The sequence below is a fragment of the Populus nigra genome, chromosome 6 (assembly GCF_951802175.1).
Source record: "Populus nigra chromosome 6, ddPopNigr1.1, whole genome shotgun sequence".
NCBI classification, from domain to species: domain Eukaryota; kingdom Viridiplantae; phylum Streptophyta; class Magnoliopsida; order Malpighiales; family Salicaceae; genus Populus; species Populus nigra.
In genome coordinates this window covers 13,692,007-13,718,949 of record NC_084857.1, presented here as the reverse complement: position 1 = coordinate 13,718,949, position 26,943 = coordinate 13,692,007, and the positions used below count along the sequence as shown (strand labels likewise).

The 26,943-nt window shown below is 33.7% G+C and overlaps 3 protein-coding genes, 1 long non-coding RNA gene and 1 pseudogene across 6 annotated transcripts; 3 read left to right on the top strand and 2 right to left on the bottom strand.

Annotated features, from left to right (window-relative positions):
- Nucleotides 1–1,081: 1,081 nt before the first annotated feature.
- LOC133695883 (uncharacterized) lies at nt 1,082–1,969 on the bottom strand. Its single transcript, XR_009842565.1, has 2 exons — nt 1,567–1,969; nt 1,082–1,202 (listed from the first exon to the last, which is right to left on the bottom strand). It is a non-coding gene; the product is annotated as an uncharacterized LOC133695883 (long non-coding RNA).
- Nucleotides 1,970–2,914: 945 nt separating this feature from the next.
- On the bottom strand, nt 2,915–5,499 carry LOC133695763 (GDP-mannose transporter GONST3-like). The gene is made up of 2 exons (XM_062117705.1): nt 5,256–5,499; nt 2,915–4,607 (listed from the first exon to the last, which is right to left on the bottom strand). Exon 2 carries the CDS (start codon nt 4,594–4,596, stop codon nt 3,469–3,471), a length of 1,128 nt encoding a protein of 375 aa, XP_061973689.1. The 5' UTR covers nt 4,597–4,607; nt 5,256–5,499; the 3' UTR covers nt 2,915–3,468.
- A 5,560-nt stretch (nt 5,500–11,059) lies between these two features.
- LOC133697146 (uncharacterized) lies at nt 11,060–18,581 on the top strand. 3 transcript variants are annotated; one of them, XM_062119532.1, is made up of 9 exons: nt 11,060–11,567; nt 12,202–12,938; nt 13,513–14,594; nt 15,096–15,357; nt 15,455–15,661; nt 16,920–17,093; nt 17,567–17,761; nt 17,883–17,996; nt 18,116–18,581. In XM_062119532.1, the coding sequence occupies exons 2-9, from the start codon at nt 12,255–12,257 to the stop codon at nt 18,443–18,445; spliced, it is 3,048 nt and encodes a 1,015-aa protein (XP_061975516.1). In that variant the 5' UTR covers nt 11,060–11,567; nt 12,202–12,254; the 3' UTR covers nt 18,446–18,581. The 3 variants fall into 3 exon arrangements, with proteins under 3 accessions (XP_061975516.1, XP_061975515.1, XP_061975513.1); XM_062119531.1 differs by having other exon boundaries at nt 11,061–11,400; nt 13,510–14,594; XM_062119529.1 differs by having other exon boundaries at nt 11,061–11,567; nt 13,510–14,594.
- A 3,102-nt stretch (nt 18,582–21,683) lies between these two features.
- Nucleotides 21,684–23,843, top strand: LOC133697995 (uncharacterized). The gene is made up of 2 exons (XM_062120849.1): nt 21,684–21,857; nt 22,224–23,843. Exon 2 carries the CDS (start codon nt 22,250–22,252, stop codon nt 23,237–23,239), a length of 990 nt encoding a protein of 329 aa, XP_061976833.1. The 5' UTR covers nt 21,684–21,857; nt 22,224–22,249; the 3' UTR covers nt 23,240–23,843.
- A 368-nt stretch (nt 23,844–24,211) lies between these two features.
- Nucleotides 24,212–26,412, top strand: LOC133695783 (AAA-ATPase At3g50940-like; annotated as a pseudogene).
- The last annotated feature ends 531 nt before the right edge of the window (nt 26,413–26,943 follow it).

Genomic DNA, 26,943 nt, shown 5'->3' with positions numbered 1-26,943 from the left:
AAACCATGAGAAATAATATAATTCTATCTCCATAACGCATTCCACATTGAATTCAATTACTAATTAGAGGTCAAAATTTGCTTCAAAGGAATAAAAGAAAGACCAAAATGAATGCAGATGATGATAACAACAAATTGTGATCCACTCTGTTTTTTTGTTAGTAATCTTTTTTTAATTTTTGTTGGATTCGTCTTATAGAAATCTTTTTCAAGGTATTTGTGACGTCGTCATTAGAGTTTTGATGTATTTTCAAGATCTCTTTTTTAATATCACGATTAAAAAATATGAAATTCAAACTTTATCATTACTTAAAAATACAATATTTTAAAAAATTGTCAAATAAACTGCACAAATTATAATGAGAAAAGAGAATAGAGAAAAAAGTTATAAAGAAAGGGACATCTTCAATTAACAGAGATGCCCTGAGTTATTTTAATTAGTGCACTCCTATTCTCTAATTGCCCCATTTTATTTCTCTGTTCATCTCGCAACAATTAAATTCAATTAAATTCGAGCCTAATTTAATTAATTTTGCAAGTTTCATTCCCTATAAAAACACACCAAACAGAAAAACAAGTCATCTCTATTTACTCTACAAAATTCTCAGTAATAAAGAAATGCTAAACCTAACCCTACCCAATAAATCCTTGAAACACCAGAACCCTAACTAGATCCAAACATATAACAAACTTGGTTGTTTGTGAGCCACTTAGTTGATAATGGTAAAAACAATCTAAAATATGAAGCATTTGTCAATGAAAAGTAGCACTCCATGTTAGATGTGTTTTGGATCTCGCAGCTAAGGCCCTGTTCAGTAACAGAAAACAATTTTCCTTCTATTTCTTCATTTTTCTTCTCCTTTTCTTTTCCAAAAAAAAATTAGAAAACATGTTCATTTCTTCAATTTTTAGAATATTTTTTCTACTCAGAAAATTGAAAAACATGTTCACATCATGTTGTTTCTGTTTAGGTATGGAAGTGCTCTTCTCTCCTGCACATTCTTTATATGGTTGATTCTCAATCTACACATATAAAGCACAAACATAAATCTCAACAAGAACGAATTTAACAAATGAGAGACTTTTAAAGATAAAAACATCATTTTACTAAAGAATGAAGAACCTTAATACAATCATATTCACTGGGACGCTTGACCAGTTCCACTGCAAGTCCCTTGCAAGACTTTGACATTTCCTCTCCTCCTAAAAACATCCAAAGATAAGTACTTCAAAAAAAATGCTTAAAAATAACAAGATTTTTTAAAACCCTTTAGCGCATTTGTGTCTAAGCTTAAAAGTTTCAATTCTTAGCAAATTTTATTAACAGTAGTTTCATTGGGACATTTTCCCAAACACGTTAAGGATGTGGACTAAAAAAATTTAACCAAGCAATGAATTCATAATTTTTGGAGCTTGATGTTTGAAGTTTAAGATCGTAGAAACCCAAGTATAAAAGGAGGAGAGGGAGAGAGTTTTTGAAGCTAAAACATGGCAATTTCCACCGGTGATTATCGACATGAAAATGATCAGATAGAAGGAAGAAAAAATCGCGGGTTCTGGAAAATACCATAATTCTGGATTATTTGCAACCATATTGAATGGATATTACATAAACAAGATGACAAGAAGAGAATCTTATAAGCCCAACAAATCAAGAAACAAATCAGAGGAAAGAAGACATCTAGGAACAACCCATAAAAATACATGTCAGAGCATCTTCAAGATGCAAATGGATAAAATATCATTTTAAATAGTATAAATGTTTTTTTTTTACCATGTATATTCTAATAAAAAAAAAACATTTGAAAAGCTAATATGAAATAAATAAATATTTTATTTTTTATAATAATTTTGATATTATTTTTTTTTCACATAATTAGATTTAATTGACTTATTTTTTTGTTGGTCTTACTTTATTAGTTTTGACTCTTTTAAAAAATATATAGGAATAATATTTATAAAAAAAAAAATATTTTAGCATTTTATTTCACTTTCACCTTAAAATATGAAAAATAAATAAAAAGAAAATAAAAATATTAATTTTTTATTTTTAACTATCCATTTAATTGAGATGGGAGATGCTCTCAGGGTTCTAAATTGAGAAGAGGGAACAGAAGGGTTGATGGAAATTTAAGTAGGGATGACATACGCACCGTTTTGTTTAATAGCAGTGCTGGTGCGACACACCGTTTAAAGTCTTAGAGTTTGTTATCGTAGTGCCACGTGTTGGCATGGCATTAAACAGACTTTCTGACAACTTCTCCTCTTCTTTCTGACTCTCTCTCTCCTTCTGTCTACTTCCAACTTCTTCTTCTTCTTCTTCTTCACCTGCTACTATTCCATTGTTACAAGTCCATCATTGCAGGGCTTGTGTATTTAATCTCACCCTATTACTCCTGGATTCTATAGCTGTAGGATCCATATCATTGTTGCTTGCAACAATATAATAGAAATACAGGTTAAAAACATATAAACATCTTGGAAAAATATAAAAATTCTTCTCCTTTCTCCATTTGATAAAAACGCAGCATTTGAACACAAATGGAGTATCTAGGGTATGTTCGGTTCTCTTTCATTAAGCATTTTCCTAATATTCCAGAAACGGCACAACTCAGTTGACAGTATTAATAGCCGCAACGGAAAAGATGTAATAATATGAGCTATTTGATGATCCCATAAGGAGAATCCCTTATTAATGCTAAAACCGGCTGGATTTCTGTAATATTGTGTTAAAAGTCCCCCAACAGAGATATATTTTGGATGTTTAATCATCGCAACTCCTTTTCCTCCTCGCCCTCTATACCAAACGAGTCTGTGCCACTCTGCATTTTTGCATTCAGCACCAAGTCAATACATACCATTTACCAAGCTGGAGAAAATTGATACATTATGATTGAGAAAAATGAAGCTCCATAAGAAGGAAGAAGGGAGTAAAATGATTCAACTAATTGTTGTTTTTAAGAAATACAGGTTGTGGGCTACGAAAAAAAACAAGAAATACAGGCAATGACCAAAACCCCGCCGATCATAATGCTGGAGGCAGATGCTAGGGTCTGGCTTTGAATGAAGTTCTACCTTTGACAAAAGTACTAACATTTGCAAAAGAATGGAGTAAAAAAGAAATTCATGTTCTGTAACCCAAAAGATACTACAATCAATATAACCTAGCCGGCTTCATTGGATGCATTCAGCCAGAAGCAGCAGGAACTTGGACTTCAGAATATTACTGCTGTGACTATTCAGATAACTGGTAACAAGAATGTAGCAATCCACCTAATTTGTTTTTCCAGGTTAAATTCTGCTGCATCAAGAAGTAATTTCGGTGAAGCCCAATATCCAACTAGAAACATTTTGTTCAGGCACAAACCATCGAGATTGCTAAGATGAGAATTTGCCATCCGAACAATTTACTAATCGGAAAAACTTCACCCGGATATTTAACCAGAAGTCAATACAGGAAAAATCTACCTCATTTCCCCTGATTTGACTGGGTAACTTCCTTCTCATTATTGTTGCTTTCTATGTTGCTTTGCATTTCTAGTAGCTTCTGTTGTTCTTCATCGGTTTGCTCTGCTTTTACTTCAGGCACAGCCTTAGGCTTGCTTGTGGACTGTTGATACATGATGCCACCTAGCATACAAATAAGAAGTCCCACTGTCCCAACGAATGTTGAATGCTTGTCCCAAATAACCAGATTGATTACAACTGTCAACAACTTGTTCACCACACCAAGAACTGTATATCCTGTAGCAGAGATTGCTCTCCGGCAAGAAAACCCAAAGAAAGAGATGGCTAAACCAAACAAACAAGACAAACCAACTGGCAAAACCACCGCAAATGAGTGCCAATCCGACTCATCTGAAATTTCATGCTTTATCTTCTTAAGCTCCCCCATTATAAGCAATTCTAGCGGAAAGAGTAGGAGGGCCTCAAGATTGTTGTACACCACGAGACCCCATGTATTTAAACCAATGGTCATAACAACATGCTTGATGTAGACAAAATCTATAGTCATGCTTACCAAGTAAGCTAGAGCCCAGCTGTAAGCCATAACTGTAAACTGATAATCTGTTAGCACATATAGCACACTTCCACCAAAGATGGTAGAAAGAGACAACCATGTCTTCAATGATGGCCATGGCTGGTGTAGGAACAAGGTCTCTCCTATTGCAACAAAGATGGGGACTAACGAACGGAAGACAATGAAGGTATCAACATTAGCATGCAATAAGAGCTCACTGTTTGTAAAGAGTGACAGGTAGAACATAATGGCTGCAGGTAGGAACCGCCACATGGTCAAAAGGTCGAGCGAATCATGCTCTAAAACCTTGCACCACCCACAGACAAGTACACCCGCAGCGCTAGTGAAATACTGCAATGCAGTTAGTGCCCCAGGATAAGGGAATTTCATGATGGCCCACTTGTTGATGATGGAGAGCAGGGATGCTGAGATGCAATATCCAGCAGCTATGCCATAGATGGATGTTTGCTTGAGTAAGCCACTATACCAGGTTGCCAGGGTTTCATTAGCAGGAGAGTCGGATCCTGTACCTTTCTGTTCCTCTTCAGCTTTAGGGTTCTCCATGTCAGCAGACATCTGAGAGAACACTGATCAAGCAAGTGGAGAAGAAATCAGAAAGTTAGTTCAGAATTTTTTATCCCATTCCTTCAAATTCAGGATTTTTATCCCAAAGGTGGCCTCACGTTAACAAAACAATAAAAAGAATACCTAAACATTTTTATGGTACATTGCACAAAGAAAAGGTGAACAAGCACCATCTTTTAACCTCTATCTAGATCCGTCAAGGAAACAAATTCAGTTAAAATCGAGAAAGAGTGGGGAAAAAACAAGAGACGGCAAAAAAGGGCTAGGTTTCCGCAAAGAAGCAGCAAATTACTTCAAATTGAGCCATAAAACACAAAAACCCAACTCCAAAAACTTCAATTTGTCAACATGAATAAAACCCAAGTTACATTGAATCAGAAACTGGTTAAGCATACCAAATCAAAATATACTATCTCCGTAATTAATAACATTTTCTCCAAATCACCAATAGCCAATGAACTCAGAATTCCAATTTGATGAACAACTCGTTTTTTACTTAATGTATTGAATTGCCAAGCTTATAACCAGCCTTCAACAAGCTACAGGCAGGGAGTTAAAGCAAATTTCTAAACCCACGTTTTCCCGGCAACAAAGCAGAAGAGAAAAGGGTGTGCATGATCAGATCAAAGAAGGAAAGGAAGAAAAGATACCTGTGGTGTGGATCTTGCAATCTGTTAGCAGAGAGAGAGACTGTGTGCGCCTGGTTAGCGTTTAGATGGGGCAATAGGCAAGGCACTAGGCAGTGAGAATAAAACTGAATCGGCGACGTTTAATTCGAGATTTTATAAATTTGAAGTCTCCACTGGCCCAGTATTGAGGGTCGGTGGCTCGGTGCAGTGCACAGCTCCGCTGAGTCCACGCACCACTCTCAAATCTCGATGTTGAAGTATTATTTTGTGCAGTTGCTTTACGTAGTTACAAACTTACAATAGCATTTTATTTATTTATTTATCTCTTTCCTTTTCTTATGACTTATTCATATCTTTCTTTTGAATGGATGGTTGCGTAGAATAACTTTTTTAATTTAAAAGTTTAAAATAATTTAAGTTATTTTCTAATATATTATTTTATATAAAAACAGGTCAAGAGTGTGGTTAAAAAATATCTTTTGAGCAATAAGATGTAAGTTATTTGCAGAAAAGTCTTATTCAGATGGAGACGGATTATAAGAAGAGGCAATAAAAATCAAGGAAAGGAGTAGTGTTTGTGTTTTAACTAGTCTAGTAACCATATTTGGGATCAAGTTCTTGATGTCTTTGATACATACCATTTTATATTATTAATTAAAAGAGAAAATAAAAATAATGATATTTGACTAATATAATGTACCATTATCATCCTTAAAGATTAATTTTCGAGGAGGGTTGATTGTTGTATAAATTTTTTATAAATTAATATCAAATAAAAGTTGATTTGGTAGTTAAAAAGGGATGTTATATTTTTTTATTTGTAATTTAAAATTAATATGAAAAAAAGTTATTATATTATTTTTTTAATACATTAATCGAATTGGAGTTTTTTTTTTAAAATAGTTTGAAATTGTATGTATTTTTTTATTAACATAGGTGTCCGAACTAGCTTACGTGCAACTCAACTAATCCCACGAGCATGAAGTTAACGACCATGTAAGTTTTTAGTGGTCATCATATTAGCAACTATATGGCTCAAACTTGAAATCACAGGAAAAACAAACCTCTTAATCTCAAATTCTTATAATTAGAACACCTACTAAATGATTAAAAAATATATATATGCTTTAGATAAATATGCATGTTGGCTCTCGGAACTATGAGTTTATTTTTCGACTAGTAATATTCATTTTTTGAGAGACTTGCAAATTAATTCCTCATTAATTATTTTGTATTTTTTTTGTTTGAGATAATCATAAAATCAAACGGTTGTGATTTGTGATTTTTTTTGCAATGCATGTACTGCAATATTCAAATATAAATACTGTAATCGGAAAACAGAGATGATCCTTTTTTTTTTAGTTTCTTTAAATATAATGTAAAATACGCATAGAGTTAAAAGAGATGTGGCATGTTCTAAAAAAACTGACTGTAGCAGTAAAATACGCATAGAGTTAAAAGAAACTGACGGTTGCAGTAAAATACGCATAGAAAGTAAAATACTGTAGCAGCCCAGCCACACTTAATTAAATAAATTAATTAAAAACTGCTCTGTTTCCTAGGAGTTGAAAATGCCTATTCCATTAAACCCAAGTTGTAACTCAGCACATGGAGGTTCTATTCACGAGACCGCCCTTTGGCAATGTGAGATATTAAATTATATTTTTTAAAAAATATTAATACGTTGAATTAGTTTAAATCAATTTATTAAATTTACAATTCAAATTATAAAATAATTAAAATAAATTATAAAGATGAATTTCTAATCATTATAATATTCAACAATAAAATTGATATGAATTGTTTTCATGTTCGATGCTGACGGGAATCTTGTTTGCTTTCAAGCTAAGTTTTCAAGTAGAGTTTCCAATTTATTGCTAAATTGTTCTTACTTGTCTTCAAAAACTGAATTTGTTATTTCGTACTATTTGTTTTCAAGTAGAGTGTCGAATAATTTTTCAATTCCTTACTGAATTGTTACAGATTATTTTCAAAAAAAAGTTCTGAATTGTTTTAAAACCATTGATTACCTAGTCTTGTTCGTTTCAAATAGAGTTTCCAATGATCTTTAAAATTAATTATTGAATTGTTTATGCTTGTTTAAATTAAGTTATTTGTGAACTTAATTGTTTTAAGTGAGCGTTTGAAAACATGGTTGTACTCGTGTTTTTAAAAAAAATAATTTTTTTATGTGTTTTGAATTGTTTTGATACGCTGATTTCAAAATTAATTTTTGAAAAAAAAATATTATTTTGATACATTTTAACATTAAAAATAATTTAAAAAATAACCGCAACTATAATCCTAAATAGTCAGGCCGAAGCACTGACAAAATATGTCGTTGATCGGCTCTTGCATGTTTCAAGGGTTTTTTTAAAATCATTTCTTGAATCTTTATCATACATCATGTATATTTTACAAATAACTCTTGACTGGTATGTGTTTTTTCCTATTCTATTTTGATGCGCAGATTATTGGGAGATGGGTTTAAACTATTGTGATTTTAGTTGATTTCTCATTCCTTTGTTTCTTTTTATTTATTTCAAAATCAATCATAACTTGTTTCAAGGTGAACTTCAATTTTTTTCTTTTACATTTTGTAGATATCCTTGTTTAATTGTTTTGTGATTTGTTTTCAATTTGTGTTATTTTTTTATTATTTTAATTTTTTTTCCACATTAAATATAAATATTTTGTTTTAGTGCTTTAGGTGTTGCATTTATCAAGTATACAGCTAAAATATATGGAGAATATACTATTTTCTCACATAGATTATAATAGTATTAAGTATAAAGCTAAAAGGTGTAGGGAAAATACTGTTTTTTCACATTCACTAACGTTGTGGGTTACAGTAATAATTCATAATGTTTTTTTTCTCTTTTTTGACCCTTGTTTTCCCTTTGATTATTATTTTTTTTAATGTCGTCCTTATATGATGTATTTATAGGGATTTAAAGTTGATAATTTATTTTAATTTTTTTTTATATAGTTATTGCAATATCAAAAAAAATCTCAGCATCGGGTTGATATAAAAAAATATTAGCATCGCGGTATGGTCTATTTTAAAAAAAAACTAGTTAAATAAAAATAATTTTAAAAAAACTAGGTTATTAAACTTTGTGGAGTCTATGGCCCGGTTTGTGAGTTTAACAATGTTTTTTTTTAATTGAACTAGGTTATGTGACAATCTATTTTTCTTTTTATCATATAGTTAAAAAAAATTGAAAAAATAATATTATTGAATTTTAGAAAGTCCATGAGTCTGTTGGTGAGGATGGCGAGTTTAACTTTTTTTTTCTTTTTCTATAAATTCATTTTTTTATTCATCATTTGATATTTGACCGATTGAGAATTGAATTTCATAATTTGTTTTGTTTTATTTTTTATTAGGTTATTATAGTCTTAAAACAAAAATCTTAGTGTTGATTTGATGTTCAATTTGCGATTGTTTATTTTTGTTATTATATAGTTAAATACACAATAGGTTAGAAAAAAAAGTTATTAATCTCAATGAAATTCATTACCTAGTTTGCAAGTTTAACGTATTGACCCGGGTTACCTAATTCACGGGTTTAATGAGTTTATCTATCAAACATGATATTTTTTTTAGTTTATGGTCCTTTATTTTTTATATATATTTTTTTATTTCACTCTTACTTAATATTGGATTAGTTGAGATATGAAATTCATGGTTTATTTTTTTTTACTTTCTATAGGATTATCACAATTTCAAATAAATATTTTTTTTTAAAGGTTGATGCAATTATCTAATGTTATCATAAAAATAATTTATTAAAATAACAAAGTTATTAAACCCACTAAACTCCATGATCTAAGATACATAGTGACCAACATTAGTACAATCTGACATCATCTCAATATAAAAAAAGTAAAATTATTATTTTAAAGTTTTTTAAAAGTTATAATATATTTTTACCGGTAATTCAAGTTATTTTTAAACCCAATAAATTAAATAATTTATTTTAAATAAGTTCCCATGTGATTCAACATAAAACTCAAGTTAGAAAAGAAATTCAATTGACAGATTTCAAGATTGAACAATTTTATTGAATTTGATGATGATGGTTAAAAAAAACTTCACGCTCTTAACATTATTTTTAAATTTTAAAAAAGAATAATCCTACTTGCAGTGGAGTGCAGGTGAATATACTAGTATATACTACATGTATAGCTACATTAGAGACGAGAGAAATGGCTGGCTAATGATGATATTATGGATGTGTCCACGTTTCAGTTCTATTTGGTTTGAGATTTTGACACGTGTCAACATGACAATAACTTCAATGTGAAATCATCCCTAACCTCAAAAAATAAAAAAAACTTGTTTACTTAATTTTTTTTATTTGTTCTATCAAGTTTCGAGGTCACCAATTTCCCTTGGATAGTTTTCTATGCATTATTTACTTATTTATCCAAGCTTTTAGGGTTATTTAGAAATTATATCATGGATAAATAAATAAAATATGCTTATATGCATGTATCGATCAAATATCAATATTTTTTTCTTTTTAAGATAGTGTTTAAAAACGTGATTATATCAGTACTTTTAAAAAATTTAAAATTTTTTTGCTAAAAATTAATTTTTTGTGTGTTTAGAATCGTTTTAATACGCTGATCTCAAAAATAATTTTTAAAAAATAAAAAAATATCATTTTAATACATTTCAGCATGAAAAACATTTTTAAAAACAATCGCAATCATACTTCAAACAAGTTTGTCTTGATTTATTGGTTTAGAAATTATATCATGGACAAATAAATAAAATATGCTTATATGCATGTATCGATCAAATATCAACGCTCTTTTCCTTTTAAGTTAGTGTTTAGAAACCTGATTATATCTGTATTTTTAAAAAATTTAAATTTTTTTTGTTAAAAATTAATTTTGTGTGTGTTTAGAATCGTTTTAATACGCTGATCTTAAAAATAATTTTTAAAAAATAAAAAAAAATCATTTTAATATATTTTAGCATGAAAAACACTTTTAAAAGCAATCACAATCATACTTTAAACAGGTCTGTCTTGATTTATTGGTTCAAATCTGCCTTGACATTGGATCGGTTTCCTTCATTTTTCTTTTTCCTCTTCTTGCTACCTTTTTCCACCGAACATTAAACATCCTAGATAATTCAGCATAAATAGAAGATAATGTTAGGTGATTGTTATTTTTTTCCGAACAATTAATCATTTATACTTGATTTCTGAACAGATAAGTTATTTATATTCTTTAATTATCTTAATTTCAGGCAAAGACTTTTCTATATTTTCTTTCTCAAAGCTCGTCTGCTTCTACAACCTCCGGTGTAAAGCATATATAATGCAGGCTCCGAGCATGTTAGATTTTGCTGCCACATCATGCTTTAAAAAAAACTAATTTTTATTTTAAAAATCACTTTACTATTTTTTTTAAATTGTTTTAATATATTGATATTATAAATAAATTTAAATAAATAAAAAATTATTTCAAAAAATAATCATTACCTAATCCTACATATAACAGAATATTTTCTATGATACAATGATGACAACCTACCAATTTAGACCCCACAAATAAATTGAAAACTCATGATGCCCTCACTTCTTCCTTTTGTTTACTCACCTCCCCTCAAATATGATTTACAGCAGTATTCACAGCTGCTGAACTTGAAATAATTATTTTTAAAATATTTTTTATTTAAAAATATATTAAAATATCTAAAAATATAAAAAAATTAATTTTAATAAAAAATTTAAATTCAGACAAATATCTGTTTGAACGGCACACCTGAAAGAAAAGAAAAAAGAGAGAGTACTTAGCTTTATTAGTAAAAAGCGATTGGCCCAACAAAAGAAGAAGAGATGAGCTGAGTTGACTAATGGATGACGCGGTTCGCTCCTGGTTAAACCAGGCATGGTTGTTTTTTTTGGGCAGTTGCTTGGACATGCTCCTTTCTTGATTGTGCGACCTTTGCTTTCTTAAAGGTTTAGGTAGCTTCACACAGGAGAATTTTCACATTTGACTCACCAACTAAAACCTAAACTCATAAATATCTCACAAACAAACAACATTCTTAGCTTTCACCAGCAACTACTACGACTGTCTTTGTGTTTCTTGATTCCTCTGCACCCAACAACCTCTTTGTTCAGCTTCATGTACTGCAAGGAAGGTACTCTAGCACTACCTTGTGCGCCGAATAATGCCCATCTTGTTACATAACTCTGGTCTTTACTACTTTGGCTCTTGTTTACTGATTGCATTGTCTTGATTGATCGTGCTTTGGCTATCTTTTATCTGGATCTGATGATGACGATGACGATGATTTAAATATGGCTAGTAAGTATTACTTTAATGTCATGATGAAGTGTGTGGTTGTCTTTTTGTGCTCTTCTTGTCTTGGATTCTCTCTGTTCCGATGCTCGCCTACCATTCAACGGATTCTAGTAATTTTTATTTGTTTTCATCTTGATTTATTTTTTCATTTTTCTCTAACTTGTGTTGAAAATATTGCATTTTCTTTAATCAATTCTCTTCTCAAGGGTTGGAGTACTGTTCTTGTTTTCCTACCCTCTGGCTCTCTCTCTCTTGAAATGAACTGGGAGATTTTTCTTCATTAATTGGCTTTTATTATTGTTATTATTTGTGGAGGCCCTCTTCGGGGATATGGAGTATATATTATAATTTTGAGTGCATGAATATGGTGGGTCACATATTCTCAAATTAACCTGCAATGTTGAGACCTGCCCACGTTCTCTATGCCGTTCTTTCTTCCTTTCCCATATAAGCTCAACACACCATTTTCTTTCTATTTTTGTTATTTCAAATTCACCCGCATGCATTACATGATTATTTGAAATTGGATTTTGTTTTTCTCTTTTTTTTTTTGTGTGTGCTTGTTTTGAGTATGTTTGCTGAATTCTGGGTGTTTTTGTGTTGACTTGTAATTGCATAAGGTTTGATCAATGTACAGGTATGTGATTGATTTGACCCGTTAAGAGAAAAACACGTATTCTTCATAAAAAAATGGTTCTTGGGCTTAGATCAAAGAACAGAAAAGGTTCTTCAGTGCAGCTTGATTACCTCATTCTTGTACAAGAAATCAAGCCTTGGCCCCCATCACAGTCTCTCAAATCTGCTCAATCCTTGTTGCTTCAATGGGAAAATGGTGACCAGAGTTCTGGTTCCTTCACTTCTAATGTTGGAGATGGGAGAGTTGAATTCAGTGAGTCTTTTAGGCTTTCAGCTACTTTATGCAAGGAGGTATCCAGAAAAGGCACTGCCCGAGACAGTTTCCTGAAGAACTACCTAGAGTTTAACTTGTATGAATCTCGAAAGGACAAGGCAATGAAAGGTCAACTCTTGGGATCTGCAGTCGTAAACCTTGCAGATTATGGAATCATCATGGATGCTGTAACCATAAATGCCCCAATTCATTTCAAGAAGTCTTCTAGGAGCATGGTGCCGGCAGTTCTTTACGTAAGTATTCAACCATTTGATAGAGATAGGTCCAGCTTGTCAAAACAAGTGTCACTTGACAAGGATGGAAGTGAAACTGTTTCAGAAGTGACAAATGAAGGGAATGATGATGAAGTTGAGATTGCCTCATTTACTGACGACGACGACGAGGACGGTTCCTCACATTCATCACTACCCGTTTCCTCTTCTGAATTGGAGTCTAGAAGAGGTTCACCAGGTCAATCTGACAAGGTACTCTTTAATTTCTATTTAATTTCTTTATTCTTTGATTCATCTCTATTTAATTTCTTTACAAGACTTAAAGTTATGGATACGTGACTGGAAATTAAGATCTTTCGTTTAGCGGGATAAAACTAGAATGGATTTGGAACTCTAATTTATCGATTGTCATTAAATCCCATTTTTTAAATTCATAATATATTATACGATGGTGGATTTGGTGTATGATAGTGCATAATGTCGCAGGATCCATATGCCAACTAGTTTGGTGTATTATACCACCAAACTATGACCAAGCTCCATGTGCATTCCCATTCCAGTGGGCATATCCTCATTTTCTACTTGTTGAAGATAGCTTTGTAGCATTGAATGGATTCAATTTCAATTAATCATCTTTATTCGCAGCTTTTGGTGATATTAATCAATTTATAGTTCATTCTATACATGTATTTTCACGTTATCCATATTGGTGAAGTGTATTTCCTGTCATCATGTTTATCACATATTGCTGGCATTGATATTTGTCAGCATGAAGCTTTGCCATTTCCTTGTAAACTTAATTACCAGTTGCCTTAAATTGCAGAAGGGATCAGGAACAGCAAACATTGGCACAAGAAGGATTGACGGGGAGCCTGCATTGCCCTCAGGTGTAGCGCCTTCAAACCTAGAAGCGAAATCAGCAGCTCAAGAATTCAAACATCCGAACGGAGGCTTGGGAGAGTTTCAAACTAAACAAGATGCTGATAGAAAACCCTGGAGATATGAAATAAATGGACTAGAGAATGCTACAACTGATAATTTAAAAGATGATCTTATGGATGTGAAAGAGAAAAGGGAGCTGGATGACAAGGGACAGGGTACAGTTATTTTAGAATTAAAGAAACCTGCTCTAGAGGAAAAATTTCCCGGTAAATTACCTGAAGATGCATCAAAAAAGCAAGCCAAATTAAGGAGCAATACTCTTGCACTCAACAGAACAGCAATTGGAGTGCAGGGTACCACCCGTAGAGATAAACTGAAGCATCTGAAGTCTGTTCAGTTACAGTTTAACTCAGCTGAGGGCGAGGATCCCTTCATCAATAGCCAATTCATAGAGAAGGCAAAGAAGATTAATATTTCGGAAAATGTTAATAAAGGTGCCAAGGGCTATCCTCGCAGTGAAAGAGAAAAATCAACAAAAGGGTCTTATGACAACCAAGGTGAATCAAATTCTAAAGTTGAAATACTCGAGGAAGAGTTAAGCAGAGCTGCTGCCAAGGATGGCCTTGCTGAGCAAGGAAATTCTAAAATAAAGTTCCAGTTGATGGAGAAGGAAAAGGAAATTGATCTTCCTGAAAATGTTAATAAAGTTGACATGAGTTATGAACAAAGTAAAAGGGAAGAAGAAACAAAAGGCAACTTTTCAGGAAACAAAGTTGAACTGGAGTCTAAAGTTGAAATGCTTGAGGAAGAATTGATGGAAGCTGCAGCTGTTGAGGTTGGCCTTTACTCGGTTGTTGCTGAGCATGGGAGTTCTATAAATAAGGTCCTAGCTCCAGCAAGGCGCCTTTCAAGGTTCTATCTTTATGCTTGCAAGGCAGGGTCCTGGGCCAAGAGGGCAAATGCAGCTAGAGCTATCATCTCAGGATTAATTTTGGTTTCTAAAGCATGTGGAAATGATGTTCCAAGGTAATGTCTCCTTCCACAAACCTAGCAAATTAATTTCAACTGATTTTAGTTAACAATAACCATTATGGATGGAAATGATGTTCCAAGGTAACGTCTCCTTCCACAAACCTAGCAAATTAATTTCAAATGATTTTAGTTGACAATAACCATTATGGATGGAAATGTTCCAAGGTAACGTCTCCTTCCACAAACCTAGCATATTAATTTCAACTGATTTTAGTTGACGATAACCATTATGGATGGAAATGTTGATCATGGTCGATAGTAGATGCACCAATAACTAGTGACACTAAAACCAGTGATATGAGTCTTTACAGTGATGGAAATGATTCAATAATATCATGGGATAACTTAATTTCACCATGGAATGGGTTCCATTTAGGAAACTTTCTTCTTTCCGCTTGATAAATTATTCATCATTTTCCTAAATATTCCCTGGATTTATCAAAAGCTTTATGTTCATTTCGACATTATGTTGAAAATTCCATCTCCTATAATCAGGTTAACTTTCTGGTTGTCAAATTCAATTGTGCTAAGAGCAATTGTAAGCCAAGCTGTTGAGAAGTTGCAACTTGCTTCAGTACCATCCAGCATTAATAATGGAGGTCCAAAGGGCAGGCAGGAGTCGACTCTAACTGAAGGAGAGAAAACTAATAAAACAGAAAGTCTCGATGAATTGGCAGAACCTCAACCATATATAGCAGCATTAGAGAAGGTTGAAGCTTGGATCTTCTCCCGAATTGTTGAGTCAGTTTGGTGGCAGGTCTCTACTTCTTCATTGCTGAGCAATTGAGGTCCTTAATCATAAGGATTTAGTGTAGCTGAATGTGCTTATATTGGTTTTTGATTATGTTTTTCAGACTCTGACGCCACATATGCAATCCACAGCTGTAAAGAGCTCAAACTCCAGGAAGACCCATGCTAAGAGGCATGGATTGGGTGATCAAGAACAGGGGAATTTTGCTATTGATTTATGGAAGAAGGCTTTCAGGGATGCATGTGAAAGGCTTTGTCCTGTTCGAGCTGGGGGTCATGAATGTGGTTGCTTGCCTGTGCTGTCAAGATTGGTATGTTATACTTAAAATGGTGATCTCCTTAATTCATATTAGAGTAAAACTCAAATAATTCGTTGTTGTTTTCCAAGTGGAATTGAATTTTCTGTCTTCATGCATTTCAAGGGATATAATCTATGTCAAATTGTGTTGACAATCATAAATCCATCGTATTATTTGCATGATGCTCGATTTAGTCCCATCAACAACATATTCTTGTCCAAATGATTTTAGTTAATGAAATAACAAGAACCCTCAAGGTGTATAAATTATATAATATATGGTAGTACCATTGTTTCATTTCTTATACCTATTAGTGCTCCAATTCACGAGGTGTGAATGCAATCTGCAGCAAGATACCTACCTTGAAATGTTTTAAACATCGCTGAAGAACAATCCAAATCCTTGAATTAAACGAACTTTGCTACGTAATTTTAGATCAGTGATGTTATGTTTGTTCACATTTGTAGCTGGATGGTTTTGAGCTAGGGATATTGTTTCAGCCAATTTACTTGATGAAAAGATTGAAATTTACAGTGACCTGCTGAATTTACGGTGACCTGAATAGATGCTTGCTCTGAACCCTCTTACTTTCCTATAGTTCTGTTTTGATCTATCCAGTTTTTAAGGGAATTAATGTGTTCATAAGTGTATCAGTTACATTTCCTATAAAAATGGAGAGCATGTTGATCTTTTTCTTGTAATGGAAAGTGGTGCCCTAATCTATATCCCATATGATAAGGCAGAATGTTGATTTCTGAACACTTATTTATTCTAAGTTCATTTATTGTTTTAGCTTTCATTTTATGATCGCACAGCTGAATCATCGTAGTGATTTGAACTTTCTTCCTTTGCTTTTCTTTAGTCTTGCATTATAGCATGTAATTCCTATTTCCTACAAGAAAATGCAGTGTCATGAACTCTTATGAAGAAGAAACATGGTGTATCGATTTATTTACTATAAGAAAGTGACGTGCTGAACTTTAATATAAGAAAAGGTATCTTGTTTATCAAATTCCAAAAAGAGGCTGCATATTGATCATTTTCCAACAACAGAAGCTGTTATACTGGCTTTTGTTAATCTTATTTTCTACCAATTACTTGATTTCCATTCACCTTTTTTTCTTTTTTAAGAAATAATAGTTCCATGTTTTTCATCTTGAATATCTATGGATGTATTTCTATCATGTGTAATTTATTTTGGCACTATGATAATTTGGGAAGTTGTCTTGGAGAACCATAGAAATGTGACAGTTGCAGTTCTGTTTTCTAGGTGATGGAACAGTTGGTGAGTAGATTAGATGTGGCCATGTTCAATGCTATACTTCGTGAATCAGCTGAAGAGATGCCGACAGATCCTGTTTCCGACCCAATCAGTGATCCTAAGGTTCTTCCAATCCCAGCTGGAAATTCAAGCTTCGGGGCTGGTGCACAATTGAAAAATGCTGTGAGTAATAGACACTTGTTGCCTCAGGCTGCATGCAGTCATTGAAATTGTTTTGTGCAATATTATCACGTGGTCAGTGTGTGCAACACTAGTAACCTATTTTCCTACAAAAAGCTTTATTCACAGAATTCACCACTGAGAAAATATTCAAAAGAATCTAACTCTGGATAATTGATCTTTCTGGGTATCCATTGGACTGTTCATTGGGTAGTACTCTGTTTGTGTGCTTCTTTAATCGGAAAAGTATCTGGCACTTAGTAGTAGCTACTGAAAGCATGTAAGAAATCTGCTAAAGTTTGTATAAATATATGCTTCTTTCCAATGCAGGATCAGTTCTTTAAGTTGGCGCTATATACTTGCAAAATAGTTTTCTGGATGCTTATTGTTTAACACCATGAATCACATCAATTGTATTAGTTTATTTTTCTCTGTCATGATGAAAGGATCTTGCTTTCTTGTCTTCATGTCACCAGGTTGGAAATTGGTCCAGATGGCTCACGGATTTATTTGGTATTGATGATAGTGACTCTTCAGAAGAGAAGGATGAACTTTGTAGCATCAGGCGTGTAAGTGAGACATCCTTCAAGGCTTTCCACCTTCTGAATGCTTTGAGTGATCTCATGATGCTTCCATTTGAAATGCTTGCAGATAGGTCCACTAGAAAAGAGGTAAATCCTAAATATTTTCAGTGATAAGTTGTCCCTGCTGTATCCCTCCCCTCTTGTTAGATTTTTTCTTCTCTATAAATGACATTCTCCATTTTCGTTGTTTAAATTTGATTTTCTGAAGGTATGCCCTTCATTTGATGCTCCGATGATCAAGAGGGTTCTTAACAATTTTGTCCCAGATGAATTCAACCCTGACCCAATCCCAGAGACCATTTTTGAGGCCCTGGATTCCGAGGTTATTCCATCCCCAAGAAGCCTTTGCTTTTTCGAAAACAAAAAAAGACATTCCTTTCCCATTTCTTAAATATGCAATAAACTCACTCAATATTTTTTTTGGGCTTCATATTGATATAGGATTTTGCTGAAGCTGGGGAGGAGTCTATCACAAACTTTCCATGTATTGCTGTTCCCACAATCTATTCTCCACCTCCTGCAGCGTCTCTAACAAACATTATAGGAGAGGTGGGAAGCCAAGCTCTGCAGAGGAGTAGATCAGCAATGCTTAGAAAGTCGTACACTAGTGATGATGAACTCGATGAGTTGGATTCACCTATGACTTCTATCATTGAAAACTCCAAGGCTTTTCCCGCTTCTACAGCATGGAATTGGATGCAGAAGGGAAAGGCGAGCCGGAAAGTTGTTAGATATCAACTCCTCCGGGAAGTATGGAAGGATGGTGAATAGTCTCCCACAATTCTCTCATATGCATATGGTGTATACACGCATGAAATTTGAGCGGGTTGGTTCAGTTAACTAACGTCAGTGAATTTTGTATGGTGATTCCATTAGAGCATGCAATAATAAATTTTCCAGTTATCGCTTGCAAGTCTGAGTTCCGAGCCAATCACATCTCTACATGATTTAAACCAGAAATCTCAAAAGTTGGAAGTCTAAAGACAACTTTATTTATGAACAAAAACAAAAACTAATCTACGAGATTCTTCTGAGAAAAAAATAATGATGGAAGATATTAATCAAAGATATAACCAGCTCTACTTTAATATGAAAACAAGAAATAAGCTTGTTGAAGTTTAAGGGAAGGAGAATAATGAATGTGGTGATTATTTATATTTGAGAAATACTCTTTTAGGAAGAGTTCAAGGAGGGTTTTAAGAGGGGTAAAAACAACAGTTCACAAGTGCAAATATCTAACCAGTTCATCTAATTTTCTCCATTTCATTTTTTCTTAATAAAAATTTTAGCCAGGTTAATCAAGAGCAACTGCAGCTTGCGATTGCATCGAATTTTTGTATGTAAGATTCACATCGACTGGCTTCAAGTTCATCAAGGAATAAGATAATTTCTAGTACCAAAGAGGAATCTAAAGACCAGAAAGTACATCCCATACTGTGAGAATGGCATGCAAACCATTTCTTCATCTTTTCTTGGACCTGCCAAGAATCCCAAAAGAAATATTCCCATTAGCATAACAGTTCGTAACTTAACAGAGATTAGTAAAAGTTGAACTTTACAAAGTTGAGGAAAATCCAGCGAAGTACAGAAATGCAGAATATTTATCAGATTTGCATCTCACAGTTCTTCAACAGCTTTATACGGCATGAGAAGCAAAATTAGAGGCAAAATGTAGTCTTCTATATTGACAAATCAGGTAATCCAGTCTCTACAAGAACAAGTGTTCGATTCCCAATAAGCCTTGCATGCCAAATTTGACGACAAATTAATCTATGCTAAACAAAGATCCCAGCAAAGCTCAAATTTATTGGCACAGAAGTTGAACCTTTTTCTTCAAAAAACTTAATCGCTAGATGCACACCATCCTTCGAAAATATATCCTCACAAGCACACAGATCAGTCATCGTAAAACTCTTAAGGAGAATGCTGATGAAGTGTGTGCGTTCTGAAAGAAATGAAAGTAATAGGAAGGAAGCAAGAGATCTTACTGCTTGGATGGCGCACCAACTGTCACACTGGGCGGTGTATCAGAGTGCCCGTAACCATGATACAGGACACGCTCAGGATTCTCATTACCATAATCTTGACCGTATTCAGCTATAATTTTAAGGCTACCGGAACTTTTATCTCTCATGTATACAGTGTTTGGCATCCTAGAAAAGAAAATAATGTATGACATCGATATTCCTTTAACTAACATGGGCTAACTAGAAGTAAGAAATTAAAATTAAAATCAAAACAGAGCAAAAAAATAAAATTGTTTGGCGTTGAGAATTCACTGTGTCTTTGAGGATTATTCAAGAGGATGTATGATATTATTTTTTAAAGTGTTTTTTATTTGAAAATATATTAAAATATTATTTTTTTAATTTTTAATTTTTTAAAATTTATTTTTAATATCAGCATATCAAAACAATCTAAAAACACTAAAAAAATTTAATCTAAAACAATTTGTTTTTTATATTTTGATAAAAAACAGGTTCAACCTTAATTCCAAATAGATAGACACAAATCACCATACACTATAATAGTTAATTATCATTTTTCCCTTCCAACAAAAAATTAACAAGCTTTTTATTAGGGGTAATATGATTTTTTCATAAAAACCACTACTCATTATAAGATTGACAAGAGACAATTCAATTTTTTTATCTTTTAAATGTAAAATGTAAAGATTATAATAACCTTAAAAACCAAATATTTTAAAATGTTGATGGGGACAATTCAATATTTTTATCTTTTATATGCTCAGTATAAATACTATATCACCCTTACAAGTAAAAATTGTTAGAAGACTGATACGGGGTAATTTGATTTTTTAACATTATTTAAAGCATATCTTAAAAACTATATTACTTTTAACAGCAAAATTTATCAAGCTTGCATTCATGAGGTTTTTTTTTTATATTTTTAAAATAGTTTTTTAGTTATTAATAAGTTGATTGGGAGGATATTTGATCTTTTAACAAATATAAATATTATTTATAAAATATAAGTTTTTGGTACGTGTTGTTTCATTCCATTTCCAAACATTTTTTTCAGGGCTATATTGGAAGCGTCTCACCATTATTTTTCTGTTGGTACTGCACATGTACACGATAAAATAATAATTAAGATTCAATGAACTTTTTTCTTTTTCTTTTTTTTTCTTGTTAAAATATAAATGTGTAATTTTATTTGTTTTTTTAATCCAATTTGCTACCAATTTTGTTTTTTTATTGATTTTTTTTAATTTCATTAAATTTTTTTTATTACTATTTATTTATCTCTAAGCTCATCAGCTGGTTCTTTCTCGAGGCTTTCGTTTGGAGATGGTTTCCCAGCCCTAAGGCAAGCACCATGAACCAGGGACCGGAACAAACATCTTCCACCTCCTGGCATGCCTGTACAGATCAAACATATATATATATATATATATATATATATATATATATATATATATATATATATATATATAACACATCAATCTGGTACATAGCAAGATAAAAGATGGTGTATAAATACATGCCAGTTATTTTACATTGGCCACTGCATCAGTTATTATTGCAAGTTGTCTTTCATGTCATCTTCACGAGTGATCAAATGCCAAAAAAAATCCCCTTTTCATAGATCTGCGCCTTCCTTTACACAGTCAGATACAGAATTATCTCAGGTGACAAAGTACATGGGGAACTTTTCTTGGAATTGTGGGGTGTGATAGCAAGAATCTTTCTTCTTCTTGGGTTCTTTTGCAGCACGATCGATCACAGTGGCCATGCTTAATATCTGTTGATGCTTCGCGAGGGAATGATACTGCAGTTTAGTTCCTCTTTTTCCCAGGATACGTAAAGTTTATTTGTGTAGTCGTATCATAAGCATTGCTAAAATTGTGTCCGGTTAGTATTTTAAAAAAGAGAATAAATATATATAAAAAATATATTTGCTTAAAGAGAATTCTGTATTTTCAAAATAGGAACGAATTTTTTTTGTTTTTGTCCCAAAACAGTTAGTAAATAACAGCTTAAATTAATTAAAAAATAATTCAAAGGTGTTTCTAATTTCTAGGCCTAAAATACGAAACTCCAAGAACTGTCAAACGATATATTCTCCCTCTAAAATAGATGGCAACTGTTCAGTATCTGGCTCCGCTAATAGACGGATCTCATTTCCTGCGTTCTCTTCCTCAGCGTCACTTTATTCTTTGGTAATAGTTCGTTCTATACGTTAGTTTTTCTCTTCTTCTTATTTTTGTTTTAACTTGAATTAGTTAACGGTATGTTAATAACTGTTAATTTCAATTCTTTTTTCATTCTTATATTTCAATTCATAAAGATTTAGGAAATGATTAAATGTGCTTTTGAGATTATTAATTACATGGGAAATATTCTTGTTAAATTTGTTTTCTGATTTCCCATATCAAATTATTTAACATAAATTGTTTTCTGTTTTTTCTTCCATTTCCTGTAAAATGTTGGGAGTATCCGATGGGTTCTTTCAAGGGAAATATTTCATTTTGAGCCTAAAAAATGGGAAAGCAAACCTGTTGACATGTTTGGATTGAATTTCTCAGGAATCAACAGAGAAGGAACCTGCAGAATGAGTGCTAGGCGTCGTCCGCTGCATACATGTGGAGTTTCTTTCATGGAAATCGCTCGCAAAGCTTACACAGAAACCCAAGAATTCATTGGGCCGTTAGGTCTAGTGACAAAGAAGATAATCAGGTTAGCTCCATTTGCTTCCCTTCTTGTCTATGTGCTGCAGTATGAGTATCTCTTCTTGGCAATCCTCTCTTTTGTGGATGATCATATAATATTAGCCCTTGAAAGAAAGGTTGAGGCTATTTTCCCACCATCGAAATATGTGTTCAACATGGTTGACAAGCTCGTCCAAATCGTAGAAACCCTTCCAGCAAAATTTGATTTTGCTGTTAACAAGTTACCCATTATTTTCCACCAAATTCCAATTCTAGATTGGGCACTGTCATGTGCTATCTCATGGCTGCACTTTTGGCTATCTATCCTGACTCATTGGGGATCAGGAACTACTCACGAAAAGGAGATTGTGGTCGATATAAACTGTAACGACAGCAGTATTGAACAAACAAATGTTCAAGAAGCAGTTAATAACATAGTAGAGTTCCAAAATGAAACAAAGGGATGTTTCAGTCCCATGACTGCTACATCAGGCTCGGAAACTGAGGCAAGTAGTCCGAATGGGAAGAGATGCACATACAAGGACGCACTGGAGAAAGTTGTCAAATCCACATATAAGGATGTACTAGAGAAGGGGACAAGTGAAAGCACACAGAGCACAGAGGGGAGCCCAAAGCAGATGATCCGATCCACTGTTAGCAGTGAAGCAACTAGTCCTAAAGGTGAGAAAAATGAGAGCATGAAAGAGAAAGAATGCATTGCTGACGAGGAGACAGAAGAAGGCAGTGCTAGCAAGGAAGAAACTGGAGAAGGAGGGGATCATACTACGGTCATGGAAGATGATCCAGTCAGTTTACCTACAAATAAGACGCCAGAATGCATCAACAAGGGAGATCCTATTTTAGCGCTGTTCGAGTCTGCTTGGCACATATAAAACCTGGAGAAAACGGCAACGAAAACTGCTGCTAAACGTTCTACTTCATACCAATTGTATCCTTGCTTTGCACTTGGGTTTTGGCTCTGTTGAAATGAGTGGTGTTTCTGGGAATCCACCCTGAAAATTCTAATGATGAGTGCAAGCACTTTCTAACAAAAAGTATACGGTGATAATGTCAGAAACAATATGAAAATCTATAGAACATTTCTCCTGTGAATCTACAGATACGTCACATTCCTTGATCTCATGGAGAACACCTCTTCCTACCATGCAGCTAATTATCTGAAGTTCAGTTTGTCTTTTCATGTCCTTTTTTCCCTTTTGAAGATTAGAGATATCTCATGGAACCAATTTAACAGGACAAATCTTCGAGCCCTATAACTACTTACTATTGATTGTTCTTATAATTATATTTTTTTATGGTGATGGCCATCTGGAAGAAGTTCATGGCTCTGTGCTAGTTCGTGAGCCACTTTATAGTCAACAGAGTTGGATTTACATCCAGGGCAATGCTGCCTCCTCTCAACGCACGCCCCTTGGAAAGAAAAAAAATAATAGATGGTCGTTTGGGTTGAAGCCCCAACAACCAGACTTCTGCTAATCGTTGAAGTCAGAACGTAGCACCGACACAATCCATGCACACAGTTTTTATTTATTTATTTATTGATACTTTCTCTATAAATATACATTTTTATGCACGGTTGGCATTATTTTTAATAGCCAATGATTTACAGTTCGAACATTAATAGCTTCTTATGCAATCAGACATTTCTTTTCTTGACCAATGATCACCAAGTAAACTTAACTAGTCATATTTTGTCATGCCTAACATTATTCTACACTTATCTTTTCTCTATATTATATTATTCAAATATATATTATTAAATTATTTTATGTTGAATAATAAATAGAACTTGGGAAAAAATAATTGAAATACAATAATAGAGTATGAATATTTAATTTTTCTATTTAATAGATGATAAATAAGATATGGTTACAGTAGAAACTTTATTAATAGTTATCCTTTGCCATCTCTGGTAAAGTCAATGACAAGACTATGGAATGGTCCAAGTCATTGACCCAGACAGGTCAACTAGAAGCTATTTTCACTATTTTTTGCTCCATAAAAAACCATGCAGAGAAATCTTCGTCCATCCCAAATCACCAGCTTGCATACAAATCTTTCATATCAAACATGTTTTCTCTACCAGCCATGCCTTCAACAACATCAGTTTTATCAACTTACACCACCTTTGCAGCATCCGCAATGCTTCTCCGGTCTGTACTCAATGAAGTTCAGACCATGACTAGCCAATTAATCCCCCAAAAACTGCAAGAGAAAATTTCATCAAGTCTCGGACACCTTTTCGGAAGTATCTATTCTCAATTGGCTCTCGTCATCAATGAATACAATGGTCACTCCATCAATGAAATGTACCAGGCTTCTGAGGTCTACTTGAGCACAAGAATCACTCCCTCTGTCGGACAGCTCAAGGTTTCCAAGGATCCAGGGGACAAAAGCCTTTCAGTCACAATCAACAAGGGCCAACAGGTTATTGACACATTCGAGGGAATGGAGCTAGCTTGGGAATTCGCATGTACTGAAACCCAACAAACGGTTGTTGATGTTAAAAAGCTGGTCCCAGTCATCAGGCAAAACAGAACATAGATCAATTCTGCTTTGCTTCCACAAGAATAACAAGGAGAAGGTGTTGAACACTTTTCTTCCATATGTACTAGAAAGATCCAAAGCCATAAAAAATGAAAAAAAAGTGCTCAAGCTGCAATCACTTGGAAATTACCGGGGTGTCAACCTTTACCATCCGTCCACTTTCGACACGTTGGCAAGGGATCCTGTACTCAAGAAGGAGATAATGGATGACCTGGACAGATTTGTGACGCGGAAGGATTTCTACCTAAAAGTAGGAAAACCATGGAAACGTGGGTACTTGTTGTATGGCCCTCCTGGAACAGGCAAGTCGAGCTTGATAGCAGCCATGGCTAACTACCTGAAGTTTGACATCTATAACCTGGAACTTGCAAGTTTGCATGGCAATTCAGATCTGAGGAAATTGCTAACCAGGACAACAAATCGATCAATACTTGTAATTAAGGACATCGATTGTAGTATTGAGTTGCAGGATCGACAAAATGGAGGGTACAACCAGGGTAAGAGCCAGGTGAGTTCATTATGTTTGCTTCTCTTCTGTACAAAAATTATACAGGATATTGTTTGTGGTCCTCTAATTAAGATTTTTTTTTTCTTCTCTTGTAAACGTTAACTTTGTCTGGACTGCTAAACTTCATTGATGGTTTATGGTCAAGCTGTGGAGATGAGAGGATAATTTGTTCACAACCAACTACAAGGACAAACTAGATCCTGCATTGCTGAGACCAGGCAGGATGGACATGCACGTACACATGTCCTACTGCACTCCTTGTGGATTCAAGATTCTTGCTTCTAACTACCTCAACGTTAAAGAACATAGCCTTTTCAGTGAGATTGATGAGTTGATTATGGAAGTGGAAGTCACTCCAGCAGAGGTTGCAGAAGAGCTCATGAAGAATGAAGATGTTGATACTACGCTTACAGGGCTCATTGGATTTCTAGAACGGAAAAAGGTAATGAAACGCAAACATCCTGATGTTGAAAAACAAAAGGAAGTGGATGAAAATCAGAAAGAAAATGACAACAAAAACGAAAGCCTGGATATAGAGGAGAAATGTGAGAAGAAGAAAGCCGAGCCAAGTAGGAGGAAGAGAGCAAGAAAACCAGAAGGAAGAACTTGAATTGTCATATATGTGCGCGCGCGCGCGCTCTCTTTTTATACTATAGAAGTTAAGGTTGATTTAAAAGCTGTCAATCTGGTACTGTTGTATCCAAAATTCTCAAGTATATCAATAAGCACTTATAATACAAATAATTAATCTTAGTTTTGGTATCCTAGATTTTACACGAGTGAATTTAGGCATTGTTGAAATAAGCTAGTATTTGTAGGAATTGATGATGAAAAGTGGCTGAGTTGATAAAGTGGATGGTTAGGGCGTATGTTTTTTATGTGGTTTTCGGTTTGACTTTCTTTATCTACTAATACTGATGGCCACGGACTATAGGGTACAAGTCTTGTTTCACAAGTTTTGCATAGAATGTAAAGATCTAGTTTGGTGCATGCAAGCTCGCCTGGGATGACACCAAAACTGAGTACATGGTATATAAAGTGAAGAAAAAAATTGAAAATTTAAGCAGCATTTCAAGGGAAATAACATATACACGTTGCCTTCATAGTCATGATGACGATATCCCAGCAACACCGTTTTCCAACATCTCCTATTTTCTGATATAAAAATTGGTAGCTGTTGGGATACGGTCACCGTGACTCATGAGAAACCAATGAAGGCAGACATGTATTTGTTCTTTCCCTTGAAAAGCTGCTTAAATTTGTGAGTCTTTTCGTTGTGGTTTTTGTCAGCTTCCTCGGGACATATTTTCACCTTTCTACTATCAGCCATGACTTCACTACTGAGCAAGTAGCCAACGAAATAGCATTTACATTTAGTACAGGAACACGTTCCAATTGATAATCCTACACTGCCTGTTCTTAATTAATACCGACCTCTTAACAGTAAACGCTGAAGTTCAATAAACAAACCCCATCTATCACAGCATTTTTGTGACATAGAATGGATCAACTTCCATGGAA